Source organism: Stenella coeruleoalba (assembly GCF_951394435.1).
Source record: "Stenella coeruleoalba genome assembly, chromosome: 2".
NCBI lineage: Eukaryota > Metazoa > Chordata > Mammalia > Artiodactyla > Delphinidae > Stenella > Stenella coeruleoalba.
Window position 1 is genome coordinate 102,530,249 of NC_137147.1, and position 24,368 is coordinate 102,554,616.

Below are 24,368 nucleotides of genomic sequence, written 5' to 3' on the forward strand. Positions count from 1 at the left end.
GTGTTTGTAAATCTGCAAGCTGAGTTGTTACAAGAGAGCTGCATAGGCAGTCGGTGGGTTTGGGTGGAAGCCCGCAGTGCCGTGTGCAGGGCCAGCCTTCTCGAGCTGGTCTGAGCTGGTCCTGCCAGAGTAGACGCCGGTCCTGGTGGGTTGGTGCCCGTGGCCATGGCCATTGAGTATCTTGATGTCACTCTTGAAGACAACGGAACACCTCTCACCTACATGAAAGGGAATGTGGAAGGCTCTGGGGTGCACAGAGAATCATGGTCATCTTAGACCTCCTGCTTGAAAATGGGCAGGATGTGCAGGCGCCCTAGAGAGCTGACAACAGGAGCCTGGCCGAGGTCTGGGCCCCCAGGTGTGCTGCCCAGGCTGTGTCTGACTCCAAGACTTGCCCCATCAGCATTCCCCTCAGGAGGGATGCTCCCCAGGAGGAAACAAAGGTTAGCCCAGGAAATGAGTGGGGTTTATGCAGGATGTTTGAGTCAGAGAACTTGATGGAACAAGGACAGGAGACGTGCCTGTCTTCACATGTGTCCGTCTTGGTGAGTGTCCGTTGCCACGCATGTCTGAGTGCACATGTATCTGTCTTCATGCATATGTCTTCTTGTGTGCCTGAATTTACGTGTGTTTGTCTTCCTGTGTGCCCTTGTTCACATGTATCTAAAGTGTCCACCTGCACACGTGTCCACCGGGTGATGACAAGAAGCCATGCTGCTCTCTGAAGTCTGTTCTGGCTTCCTGTGGGAGGCTTATTTTTACCCAGGTATTTAACCTGCTTCCATCTTTTTAAAATTGTCATCGTCCAGGTAAATGTTTTGTATTTTCTTTTTCTCTGAAGATTAGTTGTAGAATAAAAACTATTGGAGAAATATGGATTCGTGATGCCTAAACTCATCAGTAGAATTACAAAACTGGGGGGTTTCTCCTTGGTCACTGTCTGATTATGTCTCTGTCTCCTAGAATATAGATGATAGAGTCCATTTTTTTAAATCTACATTGTGATAATACTGATTGAACTAAAAAAAAACTTTATGTAGCCCTTTCAACTGCAAGGTATTATTTCAGTACCTTGACACTTTGGTGATAAAAAGGTAATAATTATATAACACAGTAATTAAAACAGTAATTCCAAAGAATGGTGAAGATACCCCCTTGCCACCATAAATATCTTCCACTTTGAAAACAGCTAACCCAGAAGTTAGAAAGCTGGGCAAAAACCACGGGCAAAGACACCAAACATGGCACTGTACTCAGCATATAGCACCCATCTGACACTGAAATTTGACGGTTTCTGACAGGGGCAAACCAACCAGTGATCCAGAGTGACAAAACAGTTAACACAGCCTATGAATTGAAGTGGGGTTTTCAAGAATGTTTTTGACTGCCCAAAAAAGTCAGAGTTAGAGATCCATAATCTTATTTTTAAAACACAAGAAGATAAAAATATGTTGTTTGTCATTTTATCTAAAAATTTAGATAAAATTTTAAAACTTCTCTAACAAAATAGTTTGGAGATGATAACCATCTAAATTAAAATGACTTAATGAAGTAGCAGTAAAGAGCAGAGTAACAGTGTTATCTTGTCCTGACCACGTGTGTTTGAGTCTGTTCTGCTGTGTTTGGTGTTGGACTAAATTGCGCACAGAAGTTTGCTTTGGTGGAGACTGAGATGCACGGAGAGTGGACTCTGGGAAGTAGCCTCCCGGACTTGCAGGCTTGCTGGTTCTGACTGATTGCCCTCTGACGTGGAAAAGTAGCCAGGACAAATGGAAAACACAGCTTGTAAACAATCTGTATGGTGTGATCCCTTTTCTGGCTGGGAGAAAATTAAGCCTCTAAATAATATATTTAGCAGGAAGATAATCTGATAACTGCATACTTACTGGGTAGGTGAGGATGTGATATAGGGAAAAACGTTCCTTTCTGTGTTATATAGCTCTTAAAATGGGTTGATTTTTTTTTTCATGCTTTCATCAGAGAAAAGGGAGAACATTACATTAAAATAACTTATAACTTGGGGAGTACTGTGTTTCAACCTTGTATCTTTGTTGTCCTGCCTGTCCGAGGGCCTGGAGGATGGCGGTGGCACTAAAGAGGTGTAGTTACCCTGTTGAATCCTGGCAGCGGAAATACTCGTAACCCTTGTTGCTGACTTGGCATCGATGCACATTTGAGTCTGGCCAGCTGTTTGCAAACTGCTGATGTGTTCATTGCGTGTATAGGAGCTCTTTCTTCAGGCATTGGCAGAAGCATGATCAACTCAAGTCGCATTGAGCGTGTTACAGAGGCTGGAAGTGGCATGACAAGTGGACAGTGGGTATAAGCTGCCTGATTGAAGGCCATCCCCGGCAGCTCGTTCTTGGTGGGGTCGAGCACTGAGCTGACTCCCCTCTTCCTTAGCTGCAGCTCGGTCTTTTCCCCTTTCGCCGCCACGGCAGTGTCGGCCGTTCCTAGCTGTGTGCTTTCTCAGAGTGTAAAGACCAGTTCTGCGTAGTCCTGAGATTGCCGGGACGATTCCTCCTGTAATTGGTATTCTCTGTGAGACACAAGCACACCGTTCACCTTGGAATTGAACCTGAAAGTTGACACATGGGTCTGTGGCTCTCTTTGCCATTATTTAATCTACTGTTTTTGATCATGAAAGTGGATGTTCTGAAATTCCTAGGAATTTTGCTTGTTGGGATTGGTTTTTCCTCCCTCACCTAGTTTATCTCCTCGGACTTTTTATTTCCTAGGAAGGTGTTAATGGAGAAAAAGATCATCTGACTTGGTTAATAATCCTGGAAATACAAATTGAAACAACAATGAGGAATGCATTTTACTCACCATATTGGGAACAGTTATAAGGTTGGTGATCAGTGTCGGCACGAGTGTGTGGAAACGGGTAAGGCTGAGGGCAGCTTAGCACCAAGGTGGAAGGCACGGGTGTTCTGAAGCCATCCTGAGCATGCTGCCTGGCCAGCCCCACCGCTGTTGCCTTGGCGATGCCCTTCCTGCCTGTGAGTGGGGGACAGTTGTGTCTGTCCCACAGGGTCGCTGTAAAGAGATTAGTTAACACTCGTAACACTCGTAAACGTCCACGGTGCAATAGACATGTCTAGTGAGTGAAAAAGTAATGATACTCGTCCACTTTTAATGGGATTGCAAAATGACCTAGTCTTTTGGGAAGGTACTTAGGCTTTATTAAAATTTTAATGTATATGCTCTTTAATTCCTCCATCCCCTTTCTAGATATGTATCTTACAGAAATATTTCTAAATGCATACAGATTAAATGAAATAAAATAAACATATATTCATATTACTGAACACCATCTAATAATTAAAACAAGTCAATTCACTGATGTGTCCAGTACGCATACCATATATGTTCACATGCACACAGTCCTGTGGGAAGATCTGCAAGGTATTCGGTGACAAAAGCAAGTTGCAGAAGAATGTGCATGTTGCGGTTCTGCTTCTCTGCGGATGTAAATACATTTGTGTATGCACGTATTTTATAGGTAAATGGGTATTAAAGAGGCAGGAACTTCGTATTTAGTGTGGGTAGTGGCTGCCTAGGGGAGGGAATGGGTCTGAAGGGGCTGGAGGATAAGCAGGGTCTTTCGCCTTTTGCTGTATGTTCTTGTGCAGTGCTTGCTGTGTCCATCCGAAGGGTATGCTCACGTGTTACTCATATCACTGTTTTAAAAGTTCCCGAAAAGAAAACTTGCAGTGAACTAAAAAGTGCTTGGTCTCCTAGGCCAGAGGCAGGGTAAGTTTTGGGAAAGGAGACAGGATGGTTGGGCAGGGGCTCTGCTGTGGGTCTGAATCCCCCCAAGCCCCACCACTCACACAGACAGCTAAGTTAGCATTTCTGTGCCTTGGTTTTCTAATCTGTGAAATGGGAGAATAGTAGTGCCTGTGCAGGTTCGTGATAGTGAGTAAGTCGGTGTGTAAAGGGCTCAGGACTGTTCCGGCACATGAAACACCAACTGAGCACAGCTCCCCCATCAGGAGGGAGGGGCTGTCGGCAAGCAGGTCCTGAAGAGAGGTTGGGGGACAGAACCGGGAATGCAGTTGTCTGAGTGAGCGGGGCAGCGAGGCCGAGTACTGTGCCTAGGAATTCAGGTGCTTCTGTTCTGCCTTCTTGCATGTGTTTTGCAAATCTGCCAAGGGAGAACCTAGGTGTGTGAGTGTCTCTGACTAGCAGGGGACTCTAATAAATATAAATACACAGCGTAGGTTACGGTAGTGCCAGATTAGTGCCATCGGTTTACATTTTAGGTGAGTAAACTCAGTCTTCCGTAACTACCATTTTACAGACGCAATTGAAAATTTCCGGTAGCAAATGGAGTTCATGATTTTAAGGTATTTAAATATTGATTCTTACTGTTATTAAACGTAGGAAAGTGGATCTCGTAACTAAGACAAACTGTACACTCTTGGGTCGTAAAGGAACTTCTCCCTCCAGCTTCTCGTGTGCGGTACTTGCTGGTCACCACAGATCAGTTCTTCAGTCTTCCCATACTTGGGATATGTCTGGGCTGATCCAGCATTTTGCTTTCATGTGGCTTTTTAAAATGAAAACAGGCACACTTTTTTTTTTTTAACATCTTTATTGGAGTATAATTGCTTTACAAGGGTGTGATAGTTTCTGCTGTATAGCAAACTGAATCAGCTATACATATACATATATCCCCATACCTCCTCCCTCTTGCGTCTCCCAACCACCCTCCCTATCAGACCCCTCTAGGTGGTCACAAAGCACCGAGCTGATCTCCCTGTGCTATGCTGCTGCTTCCCAAAAGCTATTTTACATTTGGTAGTGTATATATGTCCACATCGCTCTCTCACTTCGTCCCAGCTTACCCTTCCCCCTCCCCATGTCCTCAAGTCCATTCTCTACGTCTGCACCTTTATTCCTGTCCTTCTCCTAGGTTCTTCAGAACATTTTTTTTTTTTTTAGATTCCATGTATATGTGTTAGCATACAGTATTTGTTTTTCTCTTTCTGACTTGCTTCACTCTGTATGACAGACTCTAGGTCCACCCACCTCACTACAAATAACTCAATTTCGTTTCTTTTTAAGGCTGAGTAATATTCCATTGTATATATGTGCCACATCTTCTTTATCCATTCAGCTGTGGATGGACCCTTAGGTTGCTTCCATGTCCTGGCTATTGTAAATAGAGCTGCAGTGAACATTGTGGTACATGACTCTTTTTGAATTATGGTTTTCTCAGGGTATATGCCCAGTAGTGGGATTGCTGGGTCGTATGGTAGTTTTACTTCTAGTTATTTAAGGAACCTCCATACTGTTCTCCATAGTGGCTGTATCAATTTACATTCCCACCAGCAGTGTATGAGGGTTCTCTTTTCTCCACACCCTTTCCAGCATTTATTGTTTGTAGATTTTTTGATGTTGGCCATTCTGACTGGTGTAAGATGATCTCATTGTAGTTTTGATTTGCATTTCTCTAATGATTAATGAAGTTGAGCATTCTTTCATGTGTTTGTTGGCAATCTGTATATCTTCTTTGGAGAACTGTCTATTTAGGTCTTCTGCCCATTTTTGGATTGGGTTGTTTGTTATTTTGATATTGAGCTGCATGAGCTGCTTGTAAATTTTGGAGATGAATCCTTTGTCAGTTGCTTCATTTGCAAATATTTTCTCCCATTCTGAGGGTTGTCTTTTCATCTTGTTTATGTTTCCTTTGCTGTGCAAAAGCTTTGAAGTTTCATTAGGTCCCATTTGTTTATTTTTGGTTTTATTCCATTTCTCTAGGAGGTGGGTCAGAAAGGATCTTGCTGTGATTTATGTCATAGAGTGTTCTGCCTGTGTTTTCTTCTAAGAGTTTTACAGTGTCTGGCCTTACATTTAGATCTTTAATCCATATTGAGTTTACTTTTGTGTATGGTGTTAGGAGTGTTCTAATTTCATTCTTTTACATGTAGCTGTCCAGTTTTCCCAGCACCACTTATTGAAGAGGCTGTCTTTTCTCCATTGTATATTCTTGCCTCCTTTATCAAAGATAAGGTGACCCTATGTGCATGGGTTTATCTCTGGGCTTTCTATTCTGTTCCATTAATCTATATTTCTGTTTCTGTGCCAGTACCATACTGTCTTGATTACTGTAGCTTTGTAGTATAGTCTGAAGTCAGGGAGCCTGATTCCTCCAGCTCCGTTTTTCTTTCTCACGATTGCTTTGGCTATTCAGGGTCTTTTGTGTTTCCATACAAATTTTGAAATTTTTTGTTCTAGTTCTGTGAAAAATGCCATTGGTAGTTTGATAGGGATTGCATTAAATCTGTAGATTGCTTTGGGTAGTATAGTCATTTTCACAGTGTTTATTCTTCCAATCCAAGAACATGGTGTCTCTGTCCATCTGTTTGTGTCATCTTTAATTTCTTTCATCAGTGTCTTGTAGTTTTCTGCATACAGGTCTTTTGTCTCCTTAGGTAGGTTTATTCCTAGGTATTTTATTCTCTTTGTTGCAGTGGTAAATGGGAGTGTTTCCTTAATTTCTCTTTCAGATTTTTCATCATTAGTGTATAAGAATGCAAGAGATTTCTGTGCATTAATTTTGTATCCTGCTACTTTACCAAATTCATTGATTAGCTCTAGTAGTTTTCTGGTAGCATCTTGGGATTCTCTATGTATAGTATCATGTCATCTGCAAACAGTGACAGCTTTACTTCTTCTTTTCCAATTTGGCTTCCTTTTATTTCCTTTTCTTCTCTGATTGCTGTGGCTAAAACTTCCAAAATTAAGTAATAGTGGTGAGAGTAGACAACCTTGTTTTGTTCCTGATCTCAGAGGAAATGGTTTCAGTTTTTCACCATTGAGAACGATGTTGGCTGTGGGTTTGTCATATATGGCCTTTATTATGTTGAGGTAAGTTCCCTCTGTGCCTACTTTCTGGAAGGTTTTTATCATAAACGGGTGTTGAATTTTGTTGAAAACTTCTTCTGCATCTATTGAGATGATCATATGGTTTTCCTCCTTCAGTTTGTTAATATGGTTTGTGACATTGATTGATTTGCTTATATTGAAGAATCCTTGCATTCCTGGGATAAACCCCACTTGATCATGGTGTATGATCCTTTTAATGTGCTGTTGGATTCTGTTTGCTAGTATTTTGTTGCAGATTTTTGCATCTATGTTCAGTGATACTGGCCTGTAGTTTTCTTTTTTTGTGACATCTTTGGTTTTGGTATCAGGGTGAGGGTGGCCTCGTAGAATGAGTTTGGGAGTGTTCCTCCCTCTGCTATATTTTGGAAGAGTTTGAGAAGGATAGGTGTTAGCTCTTCTCTAAATGTTTGATAGAATTTGCCTGTGAAGCCATCTGGTCCTGGGCTTTTGTTTGTTGGAAGATTTTTAATCATACTCTCTATTTCAGTGCTTGTGATTGGTCTGTTTATATTTTCTATTTCTTCCTGGTTCAGTCTCGTAAGGTTGTACTTTTCTAAGAATTTGTCCATTTCTTCCAGGTTGTCCATTTTATAGGCATATAGTTGCTTATAGTAATCTTTCATGATCCTTTGCATTTCTGCAGTGTCAGTTGTTACTTCTCCTTTTTCATTTCTAATTCTATTGATTTGAGTCTTCTCCCTTTTTTTCTTGATGAGTCTGGCTAATGGTTTATCAATTTTGTTTATCTTCTCAAACAACCAGCTTTTAGTTTTATTGATCTTTGCTATCGTTTCCTTCATTTCTTTTTCATTTATTTCTGATCTGATCTTTATGATTTCTTTCCTTCTGCTAACTTTGGGGGTTTTTTTGTTCTTCTTTCTCTAATTGTTTTAGGTGTAAGGTTAGGTTGTTTATTTGAGATGTAGCAGGTGCACTTTTAAATTTATTTATTTATTTTTTTGGCTGTGTTGGATCTTCGTTGCTGCACACGGGCTTTCTCTAGTTGTGGCGAGCACAGGCTACTCTTCATTGTGGTGTGTGGGCTTCTAATTGTGGTGGCTTCTCTTGTTGCAGCGCATGGGCTCTAGGCGCACGGGCTTCGGTAGTTGTGGCTCATGGACTCTAGAGCACAGGCTCAGTCATTGTGGCTCACAGGCTTAGTTGCCTCGTGGCATGTGGGATCTTCCCGGACCAGGGCTCGAACCCATGTCCCCTGCATTGGCAGGTGGATTCTTAACCACTGCACCACCAGGGAAGTCCTAAAACAGGTGCACTTTTAAATTATATTACTTAGCTGGAGAATTCATTTGCTAGGGCTGTTATAACAAAGTACCTCAAACTGGGTGGCTGTAAACAATAGAAATTTATTCTCACAGTTGTGGAGTTTGGAAGTCTGAAATTAGGGTGTCAGGAGGGTTGGTTCCTTCTGGGGGCTCTGATGGGGAATCTGTTCCGGGCCTCCCTCTGGCTTCTGGTGGTACCAGCAACCCTTGGCTTGCAGACCCATAATCTCTTCCTAACTAACTTCTTCTGCAAAGATGCTGTTTCCCAGTAAGGTCACATTCAAGGTTCAGAGAGTTAAGACGGGGACGTGTCTTTTGTGGGGACACAGTTCAGCCTACAGCAGTCACTTAGGCTTATGATTTCTGACTCTCATGTGGGGTCTTGACCGAGGACGAGGGTGAGGGAGCCCTGGCCGCAGAGGGTTCCTGCAGGACTCCTCTGTCTTTCATTTCAAAGTGTTGATTTGTTGGGATCTTTGGAAAAGAAAAAAGCCAGGAGATCAATATCAGTTCCAGTGTTTGGGGCTCATTTCCAGGTGGTTTCATGTGGGTCTTATTATTTGGGCGACTTTCATTTTATATCCTTTTAGCACTACTCTTTTTGATTGTTACAGATGGAATAGTTAGATTTTCAGACTCTTATACTTCTTTACTTATCTAAATTGAGATATAATTGACATATAACATATGCTTCTTTTTTTAATACACCAGTTACTTCATTCAAATTAGATCTCTTTTTGCAAATTTTAACTTCTGTGTTTTCCCATTCATGGTTTTAGTTTCATTATAAACTTTGATGATACTTTAAAGCCATATAGCAAACTTCTATTTTTTTTATTTTATTTTATTTTATTTTGTGGTTCGCGGGCCTCTCACTGTTGTGGCCTCTCCCGTTGTGGAGCACAGGCTCCGGACGCACAGACTCAGTGGCCATGGCTCATGGACCTAGCTGCTCCGCGGCATGTGGGATCTTCCCGGATCGGGGCACGAACCCGTGTCCCCTGCATCGGCAGGCAGACTCTCAACCACTGCACCACCAGGGAAGCCCCAAACTTCTATTTATAGTCCATATTTTAGATCCTTAAACTACCTTAAGCATTTGTATATGGAAAATTAGAGAAACAAATGTGATATTTACCTAAACTGCACTCTCTCACTTTGCTTACGTTGAAGAATCTTTAGCTTGCAGGGATAAAATCCATGACCTTAGAAATGTTTTAATTTATTTGTTCCCTGATCTAGTCAGCAGACATTTATTGCTGTACACTAGTCCAGGGGTGGGGGCTCTGCAGTGACCAGAAGAAAACCCTCCTGCCCTCCTGGAGGAGACGTGGACAGATAGTTAGATGGTTCCTGCTATGGAGACAGGCCCACCCTGGAGGACAGTGAGGGAGAGGGCCACGAGGCCGTCTGCCAGAGGCAAGAAGGAGGCCAGGGCCCCGGAGGGAGTGGGCTGGGGTTTGGAGGGAGAGCAGGGCTGGATGCTGCGTGGAAGCAGGGAGAACAAGAGCAGAGGTGAGGCCGGGGCAGCCTCGGAGCCCATGGACGGTGGCGAAGGCAGACCATGGATGTGGTGAAGCTGTACTTTCCCCCAGCCATCAAGCACTTTATATGTGGTCTCTCATCCAAATAATTGCCGATTTTTACAAGTACTGAGCCTGTGCCCACACAGTGCACGTCTGGCCTGGAGGCCACACAGGCGGTCTAGCATTTCTGCTCACTCCTGTCATCGTCCTTCTTGGAGACGTGACTCTCCCTTCTTAGCCGTTTTCAAACCTGGGAAATCCAACCTTGCAGAGAAAGGAGTGGGTGCGAAAAGGAGTTGGTCGTTCTCTGGTGGACACATGTAAGGGGAGGGCAGGGGGACAAGGGAGTCCCTCGGCGTCTCTACACTTCTCAGGAGCCCAGAAGTAGAAGGAGCAGACATTGGTGTCTCTTGAACAGAGAAAACAGGTGCTGAGAAGAGCACAGGGACGTATGGCAGCCACACCTGCCTTCAGAGGCCTTCAGGGCCCAAAGGTGCAACCTTGGTGTGCATGCAGCATATTTACATGCATATCTGTGTTCAGACAGCTGACGTGCTTCTAACCAGACGCAAACTGCCGTTACAGGCCCACCGATGACAGCAACCAGCCCCCAGGCCGCGGCGTCCTCTCCATGCACGGGCTGACCTATGGGGTCATCCGGGTGGACTCGGAGGAAAAGCTGTCTGTCCTCACCGTGCAGGACGTCGGCCTCGTGATGCCTGGAGGTGAGCGCGGGTACAGGCGCAGAGTCAGAGCCCAGCCGGGGACCAGCTGCCAGTGCTGCCCTGGCTGGCATCCCTATCCCCGGCTGTGAGCGTGCCCACCTCGGCCTGACCTCCAGTCTGGTCCCATGTTCACCAAGCTTCAGCCCAGGAGGTGCGGTAACATGGCCCCTCCTGATAAAACCCAAAATGTTCATGAGGCTGAGGAAAGGCCTCTATGTCACATGCACCCTGGGACCCCAGGAGGCACCCGGGGCTGCTCTGCACCCCCAGAGTCACCTGGGCAACTTCTCCCCATGCAAAGGTCAGCTTCTTGCTGGTCGTCCTGGTGCACTGGGGGCCAAACCCTTATGGAAGCTTGCCTGCAGCACAAGAGCCCTTGTTTAAGTCACAGAAATCATTTCCGCGTTGCATACAGACAAGCTCCCGGCAGAAGGACCTGCCTTGATGAAGCCCTCTTGCCTTTCCACCCCTGCCCTGTGCTGGGACACCTCCTGAGGCCTCGCGGGGGCCCCAGGGAGTGCAGCTGGAACAACTCTGCTGGCAGGAGGGAGCCCCGGTCTGATTTGTAGGGCTCCCTCCCTGGCCCTGCCTCTCCTCACTCGTCGCATGGCGTCCCCGGGGAGTGGGCCCCTTTCCTGGGGCAGTTCCTCCAGAGTCTGGACCTTCTACTGATGAGCCTCCACGCACATGGGTGTTGTCTCGCCTCATCAGGGGGCAGTCGCATCCACATACAACCTAACCCCAAAGCCAGGCACATGCTCAGCTCAGCTGCAGCTTCAGCCAGGCCTCCTGGCTCCATTCCTTTCTTGCTTTTTCAAATAAAGAAGTTCCCCATGGTTCCAACCTCAAAAGATGAGAAAACTGTACAGTGAAAAGCCTCCTTTCCAGCCACTGGAGGCAACCACAGTGGAGACATGCAGGCAACATGTACACACACACACACGCACACACGCACACGCACACACACACACACACACACACACTGGCATATTCTTTTTCCTGTTTTTTTAAAATTTCACGTAACAATAGAGCCCTTCGTGCCTGCTCATATCTTGAATCTTGAAGCTCGTTTGTTAGCAGCACGTGAAGAGCTCACACATTCCCTTCCAGGCTGAGGAGCATTATGGTGTTTGAACACATAATAGTTTATCCAAACCCTTTCCATTGGGCGATTTTCCACTTTTTGCCCCTGCAGTGTGGTTGATGCAGTAACTCATCTGTGCTCCAGCCTGCAGAGGTGTGAGGAGGAGCTAACAGGGAGAGTTCTAGAAACGTGCAGTGTGAAGGGCACACACCCAAGTGACTCTGATGAGGCTGTCCTTCAGAAGGATCATAAGGATTGATATTCCTGCTGCTAGCGGGGGACGCCCCTCTTTCTCCACTCCCTCATGCCTAGTGTATTTTCAGACTTTCTGATTTTTACCAGTTTGAGGGGTAAAGAATACTTTGGTGTCATTTTAATTTGAACTTTTCTTACCATGAGTGAGCTGAAATCTTCCCGTGTTTTGAGTGGGTCTCTTTTTAGACACAGCACTTCCTGTCACCTAACACCAACCTGGGGATGAGGGGCAGCCTTATGACTCTTTCTGCCCAGCTCAGCTGTCACTCGGTGCACCCACCACCTCCCTGAAACACCAGCTTCAGCCCTGATCGCTGGCGCTCTGCAAACAGGAAAATTAGCATCCGCCAGCCTTCCCTGAAGGGCACACCTTGACGGGGAATCTGAGGTCAAAGACTGAGATTCCCGTGGGACGGGGGAGGCGTTCTGTTTGGAAAAGCCTGAGAGGCTGTTGAGCAAGTGTCTCCTGCTCGTTGGTTTCAGGGCTCAGGCTGCATCTGGGAGGCTGTGGGGGCTGGCTGCTGACGCTCAGCATGCGGCAGTGACGCTCAGGCGTGTTCTAAGTGTCGTCCTCCTGTCTGGATGGCAGAAACGGTTACTCCCTTTACATGCCATTTACACACTAAAATTAAAGCAATTGGAATTATTTACTGATGTCACAACTATAAAATGTGAGGTTTTGCTGCAACATGGAAACTCACTTGCCTCAGGGACTGTGAGGACCTGCTGGCTTTCACCTGTGGTTTTGCTGCAGATGCTGCTTCTGCTTGTTTGGATTCTTTTTCATATTCATTCATTTCTTCTCTCTGACTCCCTCCCTCCCTCCCTCCCTCCCTCTCTAACGTCACTGTGCTTCGTTTTGCGTTCAGCCATCATGTGTTCGGTGAAGCCGGACGGGGTTCCCCAGCTGTGCAGGACGGACGAAGTCGGGGAGCTCTGCATGTGCGCAGTTGCCACGGGCACGTCCTACTACGGCCTCTCGGGTATGACCAAGAACACCTTCGAGGTAGGTGGGAGGTGAGCCCCGTCAGACAGCCATTGCCAGGTGCGTGGAATAGACGTGAAAGGGAAGATGGTAATTTCTCAATAAAACGTATTCATAGTAATGAAAATGGTTGCACTTTCTCCTGCCGTTATTTTTATAGTTTTCAATACATTTGGCTCAGCAGCGTTGTTTTCACCTCATAACCAGAGTTGAGAAAGAGCAAGTACAGTTTTTTTAAAAGGGGCCTTTTTGTTCATTGCCATTCTCACCTGTTTAGGAAGAGCAGCAGCTGACAGGTGGGGGCTGGAGAGTGTGCACGGCCGTGCTGGGGGAGGGAGCAGCGGCCCCCTTGGGGCCTGTCAGCCTCGGCCAGACATGCACACTGCACATCTACCTCTACCACACGAGTGTGTGTCCGTGCCGTGTGCACACGGGTGTGGCATGCAGTTAGCACACACATGCACACACTGCCCAGTAAACCCAGCATTCTCAGAGTTCGTATCATTTCACCAAGTGTGCCTGACCTTAGAAGGAACTCACTTTGACTAAGTTGTATGTCAGCAAACATGAGTTGTTTGGGGATAAATTTATTAACATGTAGAACTTCAGATGTGAACACATGTGGTGTGGTGCCTTGTACAGGCAGCTTTGTTGAATGTAGATTCAGGTTTCTAAGTGCCCCTGAAACTGAGCCAAACACAGTCTGAAGAAAACTTATCTCCTTTTCTTTGCGACTTATCTGTCGGGTGGGTTGAGGAAACTAGGGATCGAGTTTGAACCCGTGGTGGGGCCTGCTTCCTCTATATTTTTCTTTTGAGTGTATTTCCAATAAGGAAAAATAGCATTTTAATGAACAGGGATTACTTTACAACTGACAGATGTTATTTAAAATGCACCTTGCTTCTCCACTTAACCATTTTTATGCTGTGGTTTTATAAGCAGAAGAATGAATTAGTGTTTGTTAGACTGTGGCAGGCCTCTTCAGAGGCCCCTGCGCATGGGCCGGTGGGACGAGCTGTGAGAGCTGGGGAGGGAGGGGAGGTGCCCGCAGGCTGGCGCTCACAGCAGCTATGCGGACCTGGGCTTCTCCAGCCAGGGTCAGGTGAGGAGACCCAGCTGGGGGGAAGCAGGACCAGTGGGCTCCAAGGAGGAGGGTGGAGGCCGGGCCCTGCTGGGCACTCAGAGCTCTTTGTCCCCAGGTGTTCCCGGTGACGAGCTCGGGGGCCCCGGTCAGCGAGTACCCCTTCGTGAGGACGGGCCTGCTGGGCTTCGTCGGCCCTGGGGGCCTCGTGTTCGTGGTGGGCAAGATGGACGGGCTTATGGTGGTCAGTGGGCGCAGACACAACGCCGATGACATCGTGGCCACAGCACTGGCCGTGGAGCCCATGAAGTTCGTGTACAGGGGAAGGTGAGCGCCCTCTGTGGTTGGCACAGTTCTCCGCAGACTACACTTTCTGTGTAAAACTGCAAAAAATTGCTTAAACTAACGGGACTTGGTGTCCTCCTCTGTAAAATGAAGCCACTGGACTCTATTACTTCTGAGATTCCATGCAGTTCTGAATGTCCAATTTTATGAAACTTTTCTGAGCACCAAAAATATACTTTCACTAAATTCTCTTCCACGTTAAATAAGAATGTCCATTTGAAAATCTTATTTTTAATAAGTAACTACACAGAGAAAAGAGCCAAGCATTTATCTTGCTGCAGCTCATTCACCCAGAGGTAACAGTTGAGCCACAAACTGCCTGGAAATTGACTCCCATGGGTTTCTTCCCGGCGGTGCCCCCAACCCCAGCTTGGCACACAACCGACACTGGATCGCTGACCACGGCTTCTGAGGTTTTGCCGATTTGGAGGAAGTCAGCTGCTTTGGATCTCACCCTGAGTTGCCCAGCTAGTGGGAGCAGGAGGAAGCAGAGCTTGGGGTTGGGGGTAGCCGAGCCACCTTCGTGCACAGGGCACCCTGGAGGGCCATTCGCCACATTTTGTGCTTCCCATGAGAGGCAGACGCAGCTAGCAGAAAACCATTAGCTCCCAAATGGCAAATTTCTGCTGATTGGGAGACTATTGCTTCGCAGGTACAAGATGCAAGTCGCACGGCTCAGTAAATTTCAGCAGTTCTGATACCTGCACTTGACTCCTCTGTCCCGAGGCATGAGGCCCGTCACCCAAAGCCACGGGCTACCTCCACAGGAAGTGTGGTGGTTCTGCCCTCCGGCTTTGCCAGGCTTCTCCCCCAAAGCCGCACTTCCTTGGGTGAGCACCTGGGAGTTGGAAGCTGCAATTTCCCGTCAAGGTGGTAGTTGGCACTGGGAACCCCTGAGCTCTGCAGTCGTAACAGCTGCGAAGCGCTTTATGGCAGGGCCAATCCCTTCGTGAGCCTCTCCAGCATGTGATCACCGCGATTTTCTGTCTGTCCCCACAGAATAGCCGTGTTTTCGGTGACCGTCCTGCACGACGAGAGGATCGTGATCGTGGCTGAGCAGAGGCCGGACTCCACGGAGGAGGACAGCTTCCAGTGGATGAGCAGGGTGCTGCAGGTAGCTCGCTCCTGCCCCGAGCCCCTCTCCTGGGCTCACGTGAGCTTCCTTGCACCATTGTGCTCTTGGATCATCCCTCCTTTTGACCAGAGATTGCATCAGCCATGAAACTTACAGTTGCCTTCTAGGGAAGGTGCTAAACAGACCAGGCTTAGGGTTCAGAGGTTTGCAGAACTGGCCTCCCACTCGCTCGTGGAGGTCACAGCAGGACCTTTTGGTTATGGCCTTGAGAGCGTGCTTTCTTTTCTCCCAGTGTGCGAACTCTTGTGTGTGTGGTGTCCCACAAGTGCTATGAAAACTGTATTCTGCTCAGTTTGGCGAGCCTGCCCTCCTCTGACCTCAGCGTCTCCATGCCAGGAGCATCACGGGTGCTGCACCTGCTTCTGTGTTTTGTGATTTGCACAGTCTGAGTATTTGCTCCATGCCTGTTCATGATACCTATTTTAACACGGTTCCCTCTCTCACGACCTTCCAGGCAATCGACAGTATACATCAGGTTGGGGTTTATTGTCTGGCATTGGTTCCAGCAAACACCCTCCCCAAAACCCCACTCGGTGGCATCCATTTGTCAGAAACGAAGCAGCTTTTCCTGGAGGGCTCACTTCACCCCTGCAATGTCCTGATGTGCCCCCACACGTGCGTCACAAACCTGCCCAAGCCTCGGCAGAAGCAACCAGGTACATCTGGAGGGCCGTGCAGGCCCGGGATGGCCCTGGAGCTGGGTGGGGGCCACGCTGACCACGGTTCTCAGCCTCCCTCCCCTCCCGTCTCCCATCACACACTCCCAGGCAAGTCAGCTTCCCGCTAAGCGATGTCTTTCTACCAAGCATGGGATAGAATGCAGCAGAGTCCAGACAGCAGGGGCTGTAGACCACTTGGCTGGAGAGGGGTTGGCGGTGCCTGAGCCTAGCCTTCTTGGCTGTTGTCAGACCTCCTGGGTGGCCTTTGGCAGAGAACCTCTCAGGGTCACGGCTTCCTGTTGAACAAATTAGAATAAGGCTTCCATACCTGTTTCATGAGTCACAGCAACTGGAAGCCTGTGAGGAATCGTACAGATCTACTCGTGATGTTGTCATGGTGGTAAACATTTGTGTGCTGCTTTGCAATTTGGGGAACACGTAATTATCTACCATCTGACTTGATCCTCCTAGCAGCTAATTGATCATAGTCTTTAAGGCTGCACACAGGAAAACGAATTCATTGCAAGAATATGGTGGTGAGGAATCAACTCTTCTGCCAGTGTAGTGATGGAGGGTCCCCAGGCCTCCAGGCTTGATGTGCAGACAGACCTCGGAGGCAGCCAGGATGAGCTCGGGCTGGGGTATTAGGACGACAACCAACAGTGCCTGGCACAGGCAGGCTGCTTGTCCACACGTTACATGTATTAACTCATTTCATCCTCATGGATTTCGTCCTCTTATCTCCATTTTGCAAGGAAATGAGGAAATCGTACCACAGAGGGGTTCAGGAACTGCCTAAGGCTGTGGGTCCAGGGTGTAGGAGAGACAGGCCCAGCCCTGACAACTCTTCACTCCACCGATGAAGAGTGGCAGCATGGGCAGAGTTCCTGGCGAGACAGCTAGAGGTGGCTGGTGGGTACTGGGCACAGCACAGTTGGCGGTAGATACAGGAACCAGCCCATCCCCAGGCCACCCCCAGAAGTGAGCTTGATGAGATGGGGGTGAGCGGTCTCTCCAGATTCAGGTGAGGACGCTGATACTGCAGGAGGAAAGCAGGTACCAGGCTCGCCGACTTTGCCCCTCTGTGCAAGCAGCAGCACCGGGATTGCCACAGCGTGGCTCTCGCCGTGTTCTTACGGAATCGACAGGAGTGTCTCGGCTCCCCGGGGTGTCCTCACTCACTGTCCCAACCTCCTTCTCCCACCTTTAACCTTGGTCCATCATCAGATGCCTCGACCCGGTGGCCAGTGGGCCCAGGTGTTGGAGACGCAGTTTGTGACAGCAGAATTCAGGACAGACATTTATGATGAGGGATCGTTGGCAGATGCATGACCGTTGCAGGGCTGCAGCGCTCAGACACCTGTCAGACATCTAGGAACCCATGACAGGGACGCGTGGCCCAGTGAACAGGCTCTGAGAGCCAGGTTGGGCGCCTTCCTCCTCAGGGCGCACATGGCAGGTACCAGGATCCACACCGCTCTTACAGGCAGCACAGAAAATGCAGCTTCGTGTGATTGGCAATTGTAAGGAAAGGATTCTCTAATGGTACCTGGTTATCTCATCTATTCTTGTTAAATATTGGAGGTTATATAACTTTGTCTTCAAAAAACTGTTTGTTGTTTGTTTGTTTTTTAACAAATACTAAATGAATAGATGTCAGCATCTCCCTAACTGGAGAACAAAGGCAGCGGCCTGGAAGAACACTTATGGGAATTTGGTGAAAGCATTATTTCTCTGTACCCTTACTTGAGGCTTGTTCATATTTGCTGTCATTTTCATGGTAGTGACTTACTTGAAATCCTGTTCTAATTAGATTTTTCAAAGCTATGTCTTTGAAAGGATTTCCCCAGAGTAAGCTTCTTCCCAAAGTGAGAAGTCATGTTCTCAGGAACTTCACTCGTGTTTTCCTCACGTGTGTGCCGCTGCTTCTTTGCAGAGATCGGCCCTGCCTCTGTGATGGTGGGAAACCTGGTGTCTGGGAAGAGGATCGCACAGGCCAGCGGCAGAGACCTGGGCCAGATAGAAGACAATGACCAGGCCCGGAAGGTGAGAGCTGAGGGTCAGACATCCGCCTGGGCTCTTCTCCACTCCTGCCCAGATGCTGTATCACAGGCGTCACCAACTCCCACTTGCCCTCTCTGGCAGCCCAGTATCTACCATTGATGACATTTCTTCCTACCTGCCCTCTTGGTCCTGCAAGAGATGTCTGTGTAATTTTATAAGGAAAACGTGTTTGCTGAGGGTGCAGTGTTGTAGGACTGCATGGGTAGGTGATGCAGTCCCATGACTAGCAGACCTGAGGCCAGTGTCTGCAATCCCTGTCGTGTCCTAGCATCCCCTAAGCACTTGTTCCTGATTCTCCCTCCAGCCCTGATTTGACACTCACACTGCCTCACAGCCACCTTACAGTGAGGCTTCAGTCCTTTGATTGTTGGAATTCAAGAAAACGTCAATGCAAAACCCAGGTTTGGGAGCCAGACATTCTTAAAGCAGCCTTGGGAGCTGTAGGAGGAATCCTTGGGCCCCACTCCACTTAAACATCAGACACACAGTTTGTCACGCGTAGCTACAAGTCCCCATTAGAACATTCAGCCTTGAGAAAGCTCATGAGTCACCAGAAGGTGGTCCCACTCTAAATGGGCTCCCAGGAAATGTGACAAAATCAACCATTTAAGATGTTGCCAATTTGGTAACATGTAGTAACACGTTCACTGAAAGCACTTGATCACCATGTTCCCCACCTCACAGTACATTTCCATCATAAAATGGATTAAGGTGAAGATGTGGGTGTTTCCTGTATCCTGACACTAGTGCTGTGTCCTGACATTAAACAGGGCCATCCTTGTTACTAGAGACTGAGTCAGTGGGTGTGTGTCACCTGTGTGACCTGCAGAGCTATTGAATGACTTCAGGGATGGCCATTGTAAACACAACAAATTTAAGACAGCCCGTTTTTGAAACAGGGTAGCTCTGATTCTGTCATTGCAACCCCCAGAAATCACTGCTGCATCTTCTGGAAGCCCCAGGAGACAGGATTTTTCTGTGTCGGCTACTCTGTCTATAAGGGGAATAGAGTCTTCCCATCCTTGGGCAGGTTTCAGAAAACTTCCCTCATGGTGGCATGGCACCAGCCCTCTGACTCCTGGGTCTGAATCAAGCACAGTGAGTTCCAAATCACTGTCAGGAAAGCACTGTGAGCACCTGCTTATTCTGTCAATTATATTTATATGGGATTATCCTCTCGCTGTCTTAAGCCACCTTAAAAGCACCCAGATAGACTAAACTTTTGGATGTTGAGGCCAGCCCAACCCCCCAGGACAGTCTAGACCTAATGGCTGTGCTCTGTTCCAGTTCCTGTTCCTCTCGGAGGTCCTGCAGTGGAGGGCGCAGACCACCCCTGATCACGTGCTGTACACGCTGCTCAACTGTAGGGTGAGGCCCCGCCCATGTGCCCTGGTCGTTCCCTGTGTGGTCCACAATTTCATGCTTCTGTATCATTTTCTCCACTCAAACCTTTCTCCTCAGTCTTACCTGAATCCTTTTGTTTGTTTGTTTGTTTGTTGCTATTTTGACTGAGACCTTTTCACCTAAGAAAGGTTGCTTTGAAATATAAGGGTTTGAGCGTGTGTGTGTGTGTGTGTGTACACATATATTTTTGTGTGTATTTTAGCAATATTGTTTTGCAATATTTCCCTTCTCCTCAAAATGAGTGATGAATGTCTACAACAGAACAATTGCAGATCTATGAGGTATTTATGTCTTTATTACTCAACTCCTTTTTTTTTTATAAGAAGTCATGTTTTAGTTATAGGCTTTCATTCTTAGGAATGAAAATAATTTCTATTTTATAATTAAAGTTCATATTTACATCTCGTATTAGAAAAGCAAACTCCTCAGATAGTGTTCCCTAATAGTACTTAAGAGTAAGGCAAGAAATAGTACTAACAATAAACGTTAAATGCAGAAGTCTTTAATACGTTTGTTAACTTTGTGTTTGCTTTGGAAATAAGGCCTGAAAAATAGATTTAACGTAGGTCGTCTTGACAAGCATGGGTACTTGCAACTTTAAGAAGTTCTTCAGAGTTGCAAAATGGCAAAATCTTAGTGCGCGAAGGCACCTCTTGTCATTTAAAGCAGTAGATTAAGGACAAGTGAAAAGAAATGCCAACAATATAAGTTACTCCCTGAACCTATAATTTGGATATCCAGCTACAGACAAGTTTTCGGTGATTTAGTTGGTAGAAGTAACCTCTGGTCCTCCTCTGACACAGCTTGTCTTGAATTGCCTTGCGTGCTGAGTTGACCTCAGCAGTTTCTTGTTCACTGTGTCTGTTCAAGACCACCCCAGGAAGAGTCTTAGAAAGCACTCCCGCACCCCAGCCTCTGTGAGGAACGCTTGCTACCCTTGCCTTTTGGCGCCTACGCTTGGGCCTAGTGGACCCTCTTCCCAGGATAAATGCTCTTGTGCACAGGTGCATGGTGGTGAGACGCAGGGCAAGCCCGACGGTCGTGTGGTTACCAGGAGGCCGTGCGTCGCATCTGAAACGTGCCTGCCCTGCTGCCCTCGTCCGTCTCTTTCCTCTGGCTCCTCCTCAGCCTGTAAACACAGATAAGACTCTCTTTTCCTGGCACCGTCGCCGGTTGGTGCTGTCCTGTCTCTCTAATTGCTTCTTCTGACTTTCTTCGTCCTGTGCACGTGGCGTGTCTCCTGGAGACTGTTGGGGACTTCCCCTTCTTTCTCCAGAGTCTCTCGTGGCCTCTAGAGGTTTCCAACAGCACCTTCAGAGGGGCAGCTGGAGCTGGAGCCACACTGCAGCCTGTCCCCCAGCCCCTGGGAAGGACTCCTACTCAGAGCCCCTTCACTCAGCTCCCTGAGTGGGGCCGTGGTGCTGACGTGACGAGGTAGGACAGGACGTCCCCAGGATAGGCCTGCCATCCCCCGTGAACTGTGGGCAGCAAGGGGGCGAGAGTTGGGTCGGCATCCCTTTTCCCTACCCTGCAGCTTGACCCCTCCAGAGCTCTGGGTAAGAGGAAATTTCTTAGCTGTCCCAAACACAAAGATTCAAAAATGATTCAGGCATGTTCATAGACTATAGTCCTGTCAGTGGGAGGAAAACAGCCATGCTAACTGCATCTCGCTTGGGAACTGGCAATGTGCAGGGCAGATCAACCCCATTTCCAGACCCTGAGTTCACTGTCCTTTTCTGTGGCTAGACATTGGATCATTAGGAGAAATGTGTTCACCAGAAATGACTTGTATTCTAGAAGGGCTTCGTCAGCAGCAACAGAAGGTCTGATGGGGTGAGCTGTGGAGGTCAAGGCCATGAGAAAGTTTACTTCAGGTCAGCGCAGGGACAGCGTGGTCTACAACAGCCTCCCTTCAGACATGACCTTATCTCCTGAGGCTCTGCTGATGTGAAGGCAGCTACATCCAAACAGCTGGAAGGGTCATATCAGAGCCAGGCATCTGTGTTCATTCCCAGCCTCTCCAACCCCATGTGCACACTTATGACAAGTGTTCAACCTGAACCAAAGGTCAAGAGCATCATTTCCATGGTGGTTACAGTGTCATTTCCACTCACTCAACCTTCTAGTTCAGCACTGTCCAATAGAAATACAGCGCAAGCCACACACACAATTTAATGTTTTCTAAAAGCAATATTTAAAAAAAGTATAAAGAAACAGGTGAAATTCATTCTAATAATGTGTTTTACTCAATATACCCAAACACTGTCCTTCCAGCATAGGGCCCCAATGCGCTTCCAGGCTTCCTCTGTCCTGGACAGCCCCTTCCGTTGGTTGTGAATTCCCCAACTTGGTCGTGTCTCCCTTAAAACGGTTACCCGTTGGCTTCCTGTCTTTTCACAGTATTCACTCATATGCCCTCCTCCACGGCAATGCAGTCGATAGGATCAGAGTTGTTATGAGAGGTTTATAGTAGGAAGTGAGGATGTGATTCACTGCAAATCATGGAAGACTTACATTCTTAGAACTTACTTACATACAGAAGAGCATCTGTTATTTTTTATGTTTTTCCGGTACACGGGCCTCTCACCGTTGCGGCGTCTCCCGTTGCGGAGCACAGGCTCCGGACGCGCAGGTTCAGCGGCCATGGCTCACGGGCCCAGCCGCTGCGCGGCATGTGGGATCTTCCCGGACCGGGGCACGAACCCATGTCCCCTGCATCGGCAGGCGGACTCTCAACCACTGCGCCACCAGGGAAGCCCTGTTATATTTTTTAAGAGAAACACCAGCCAACTCTTCCAACATTTTTTTTTTTTTTTACTTTTTGAGAATTTAAAAATGTGAATCCTGTTTGGCTTGTTCTTCATTCCTCAGTATGTTTTTTACCTGTCATTATTTAATTTAATGTAAAACTTTAAAATGGTGCTACATTTGCAGTCATTGATACTGAAATCTGTGGTCTTTAGAATAGGGATTGGGTGGTGGGTTACCCTGCATTGCCATTCTGTCATGATACCGGCCGAGGCTTCTTTTAGGAAAAGTTAGCCTTAATTTCCTGTGAGGTGCTTTTTCCTAGAACATTCTTCTTAGGCAGTGTAAACCCAACTTTTCCCATGAATGTTGATGAGGATGCCAGGTAACCATTGACCTGAGGATAAACAGCATTTCATGTTTTTATGACAGCAAGCACTTTGGAAAATGAAATGTGTGATTGAAAATCAGTGGTGTTTCTCCCGAGGTGAAAGGCGGTATTGAGACTCCCCATAACCAGTGGTGATGCACAGTCCGGGGCTGGATGAGGCCTGTATCCCATTTGGCTCCCTCAACGTGGAGCCTGCCGGGAGCCACAGTGAAGCCAGTGGAGCCTGCAGGCTGGGGTGGAGGAAAGAGGCTGGGCTGGGCTCGCTGGCAACCGACTGCCCAGAGGGGCCCTCCTCCCGTCTGGGGTAAAGCCCGTAGGGTGGCAAAGGGTATTGTGAAACATTCGCGGAGATTCCTAAAGGACATAATGCCAATTAAATGTCACCATTTTAAAGTACCCGTAGGTGGAAATTTCATAAACAGAGTCAAAACATATGGCTGCTGGTTGTGAGTCACTGGTGCCTCTCAAATCTCATAGGCTTTGTTGTGTGACAACAAAGCTGGTTATGATAGGGGATCAGTGTCTGCTCTCTGGATAATGGGGAGAAGATCAGTCCCAGAAGTTGAACAGCTCAGTCAGAGAATGCTTACTGCTTAAGATAAGACTGGCTAACGACCAGCGGACAGCAGGGTGGTGGTGGGACTCCCCTGTGGCACACTGCCACCCCACCAGCAGCACAGCTGGTCCCCAGCAACAACCAGGAGCACAGTGCTGGTTTCCCTCCAGGACAGCTGGTGTGCGCATGTCAGGAGGCCTGGCATGGGCCTCACCTTAGCTGTGCTGGGGGCTGGTGCCCCATCTTCACTTAGAAGAGCTCACAGGACTTTTGGGTCCTTTTGAGTGTGTGTTTTGGTTCATGCGACAGGTGTGTTCCCCAGGAGTAACTGCTCAGAGGAACAGTCCAGTGGAGAAGGCACCAGGTTCTCAGGTTTGGGCTGGGTTTCTAGACGCCAGTCTCGAGGATCTTTCTGTGTTTACCCAGCTTTGCCACATTCTGCTCTCTGGCTCTTCCATTTCATATATCTTTTTCTATTATTTTTTAACCTTTCTTAGAAGGAAGGTAATTAAGGAAAATATATACGATGAGAAAGTTCAAATCAGAGAAATGTAAGCTAATCCTGTCCACTGTGGGAGAGGCCAGTGCCAGCTCAGCAGGAAGGGGCCAGAACCTGGCTGGCAGCTGCCTGGGCAGCCTCCCTTTGCCGGGCTTCTGCGGCCCTGGGCCCCGGTTATGGAGAGAGCCTGCTGCTTCCCAGGGTAGATATGGCCGTCAGTGATCTCGTGAGTGTTTTAGGCAAACACCGGCTGCTGGTATATACCTCCTGATGCCTTTTAAATGGTTTTCACTCCCATCGGTTCCCGCCCACCTTGTGCACGTGTTCCAGTTGGGTGGGAATTCTAATGTCTCTTCCCACACCTCAAGTCACCAGGTCACCAGTGTCCTTTAACGGCCCCAAAGGTTCTGGTCTCTCCTGTCCACGTTTCTCCTCCCACACAGCCAACTGCTCACACCACCTTCCTGTTGACTTCTTTCTGCTCAGGCGACAGTCTTTTCCGTGTCACCCACCAGCTCATTTACCCTCCTTGGAAGCTCCCCACCTAAATAAAAGCATCTGGCCCAATTGTCCACCATCGTTTCTTCAGCTGCAGGGTCTTCCTCACCTGACACTCCTGGCCAGTTTGCCTGTTGCTTAAGGAAAGGTCCCTCACCCTGTTCATCCCTTTAAAGTAGGAATTGATAATAAAGAAGCAGTTTTTAAATAGCTGTAGACAGTGATCTCTTCTC

The 24,368-nt window shown here is 47.6% G+C and overlaps 1 protein-coding gene across 11 annotated transcripts in view; it reads left to right on the forward strand.

The window, feature by feature from the left end:
• DIP2C (disco interacting protein 2 homolog C) overlaps positions 1 to 24,368 on the forward strand; it is a 367,823-nt gene that overhangs the window by 280,574 nt on the left and 62,881 nt on the right. For all 11 annotated transcript variants that reach the window (XR_013825253.1, XM_079907065.1, XM_079907063.1 and 8 more), the window contains 7 exons: positions 10,292 to 10,431; positions 12,640 to 12,776; positions 13,955 to 14,163; positions 15,181 to 15,295; positions 15,771 to 15,972; positions 17,912 to 18,021; positions 19,327 to 19,407. Coding sequence is in view for 10 of the 11 variants with exons in the window: in XM_079907065.1 (XP_079763191.1) it covers positions 10,292 to 10,431; positions 12,640 to 12,776; positions 13,955 to 14,163; positions 15,181 to 15,295; positions 15,771 to 15,972; positions 17,912 to 18,021; positions 19,327 to 19,407 (994 nt within the window). In the remaining variant the exon portion in view is untranslated. The remainder of the gene's footprint in view (positions 1 to 10,291; positions 10,432 to 12,639; positions 12,777 to 13,954; positions 14,164 to 15,180; positions 15,296 to 15,770; positions 15,973 to 17,911; positions 18,022 to 19,326; positions 19,408 to 24,368) is intronic.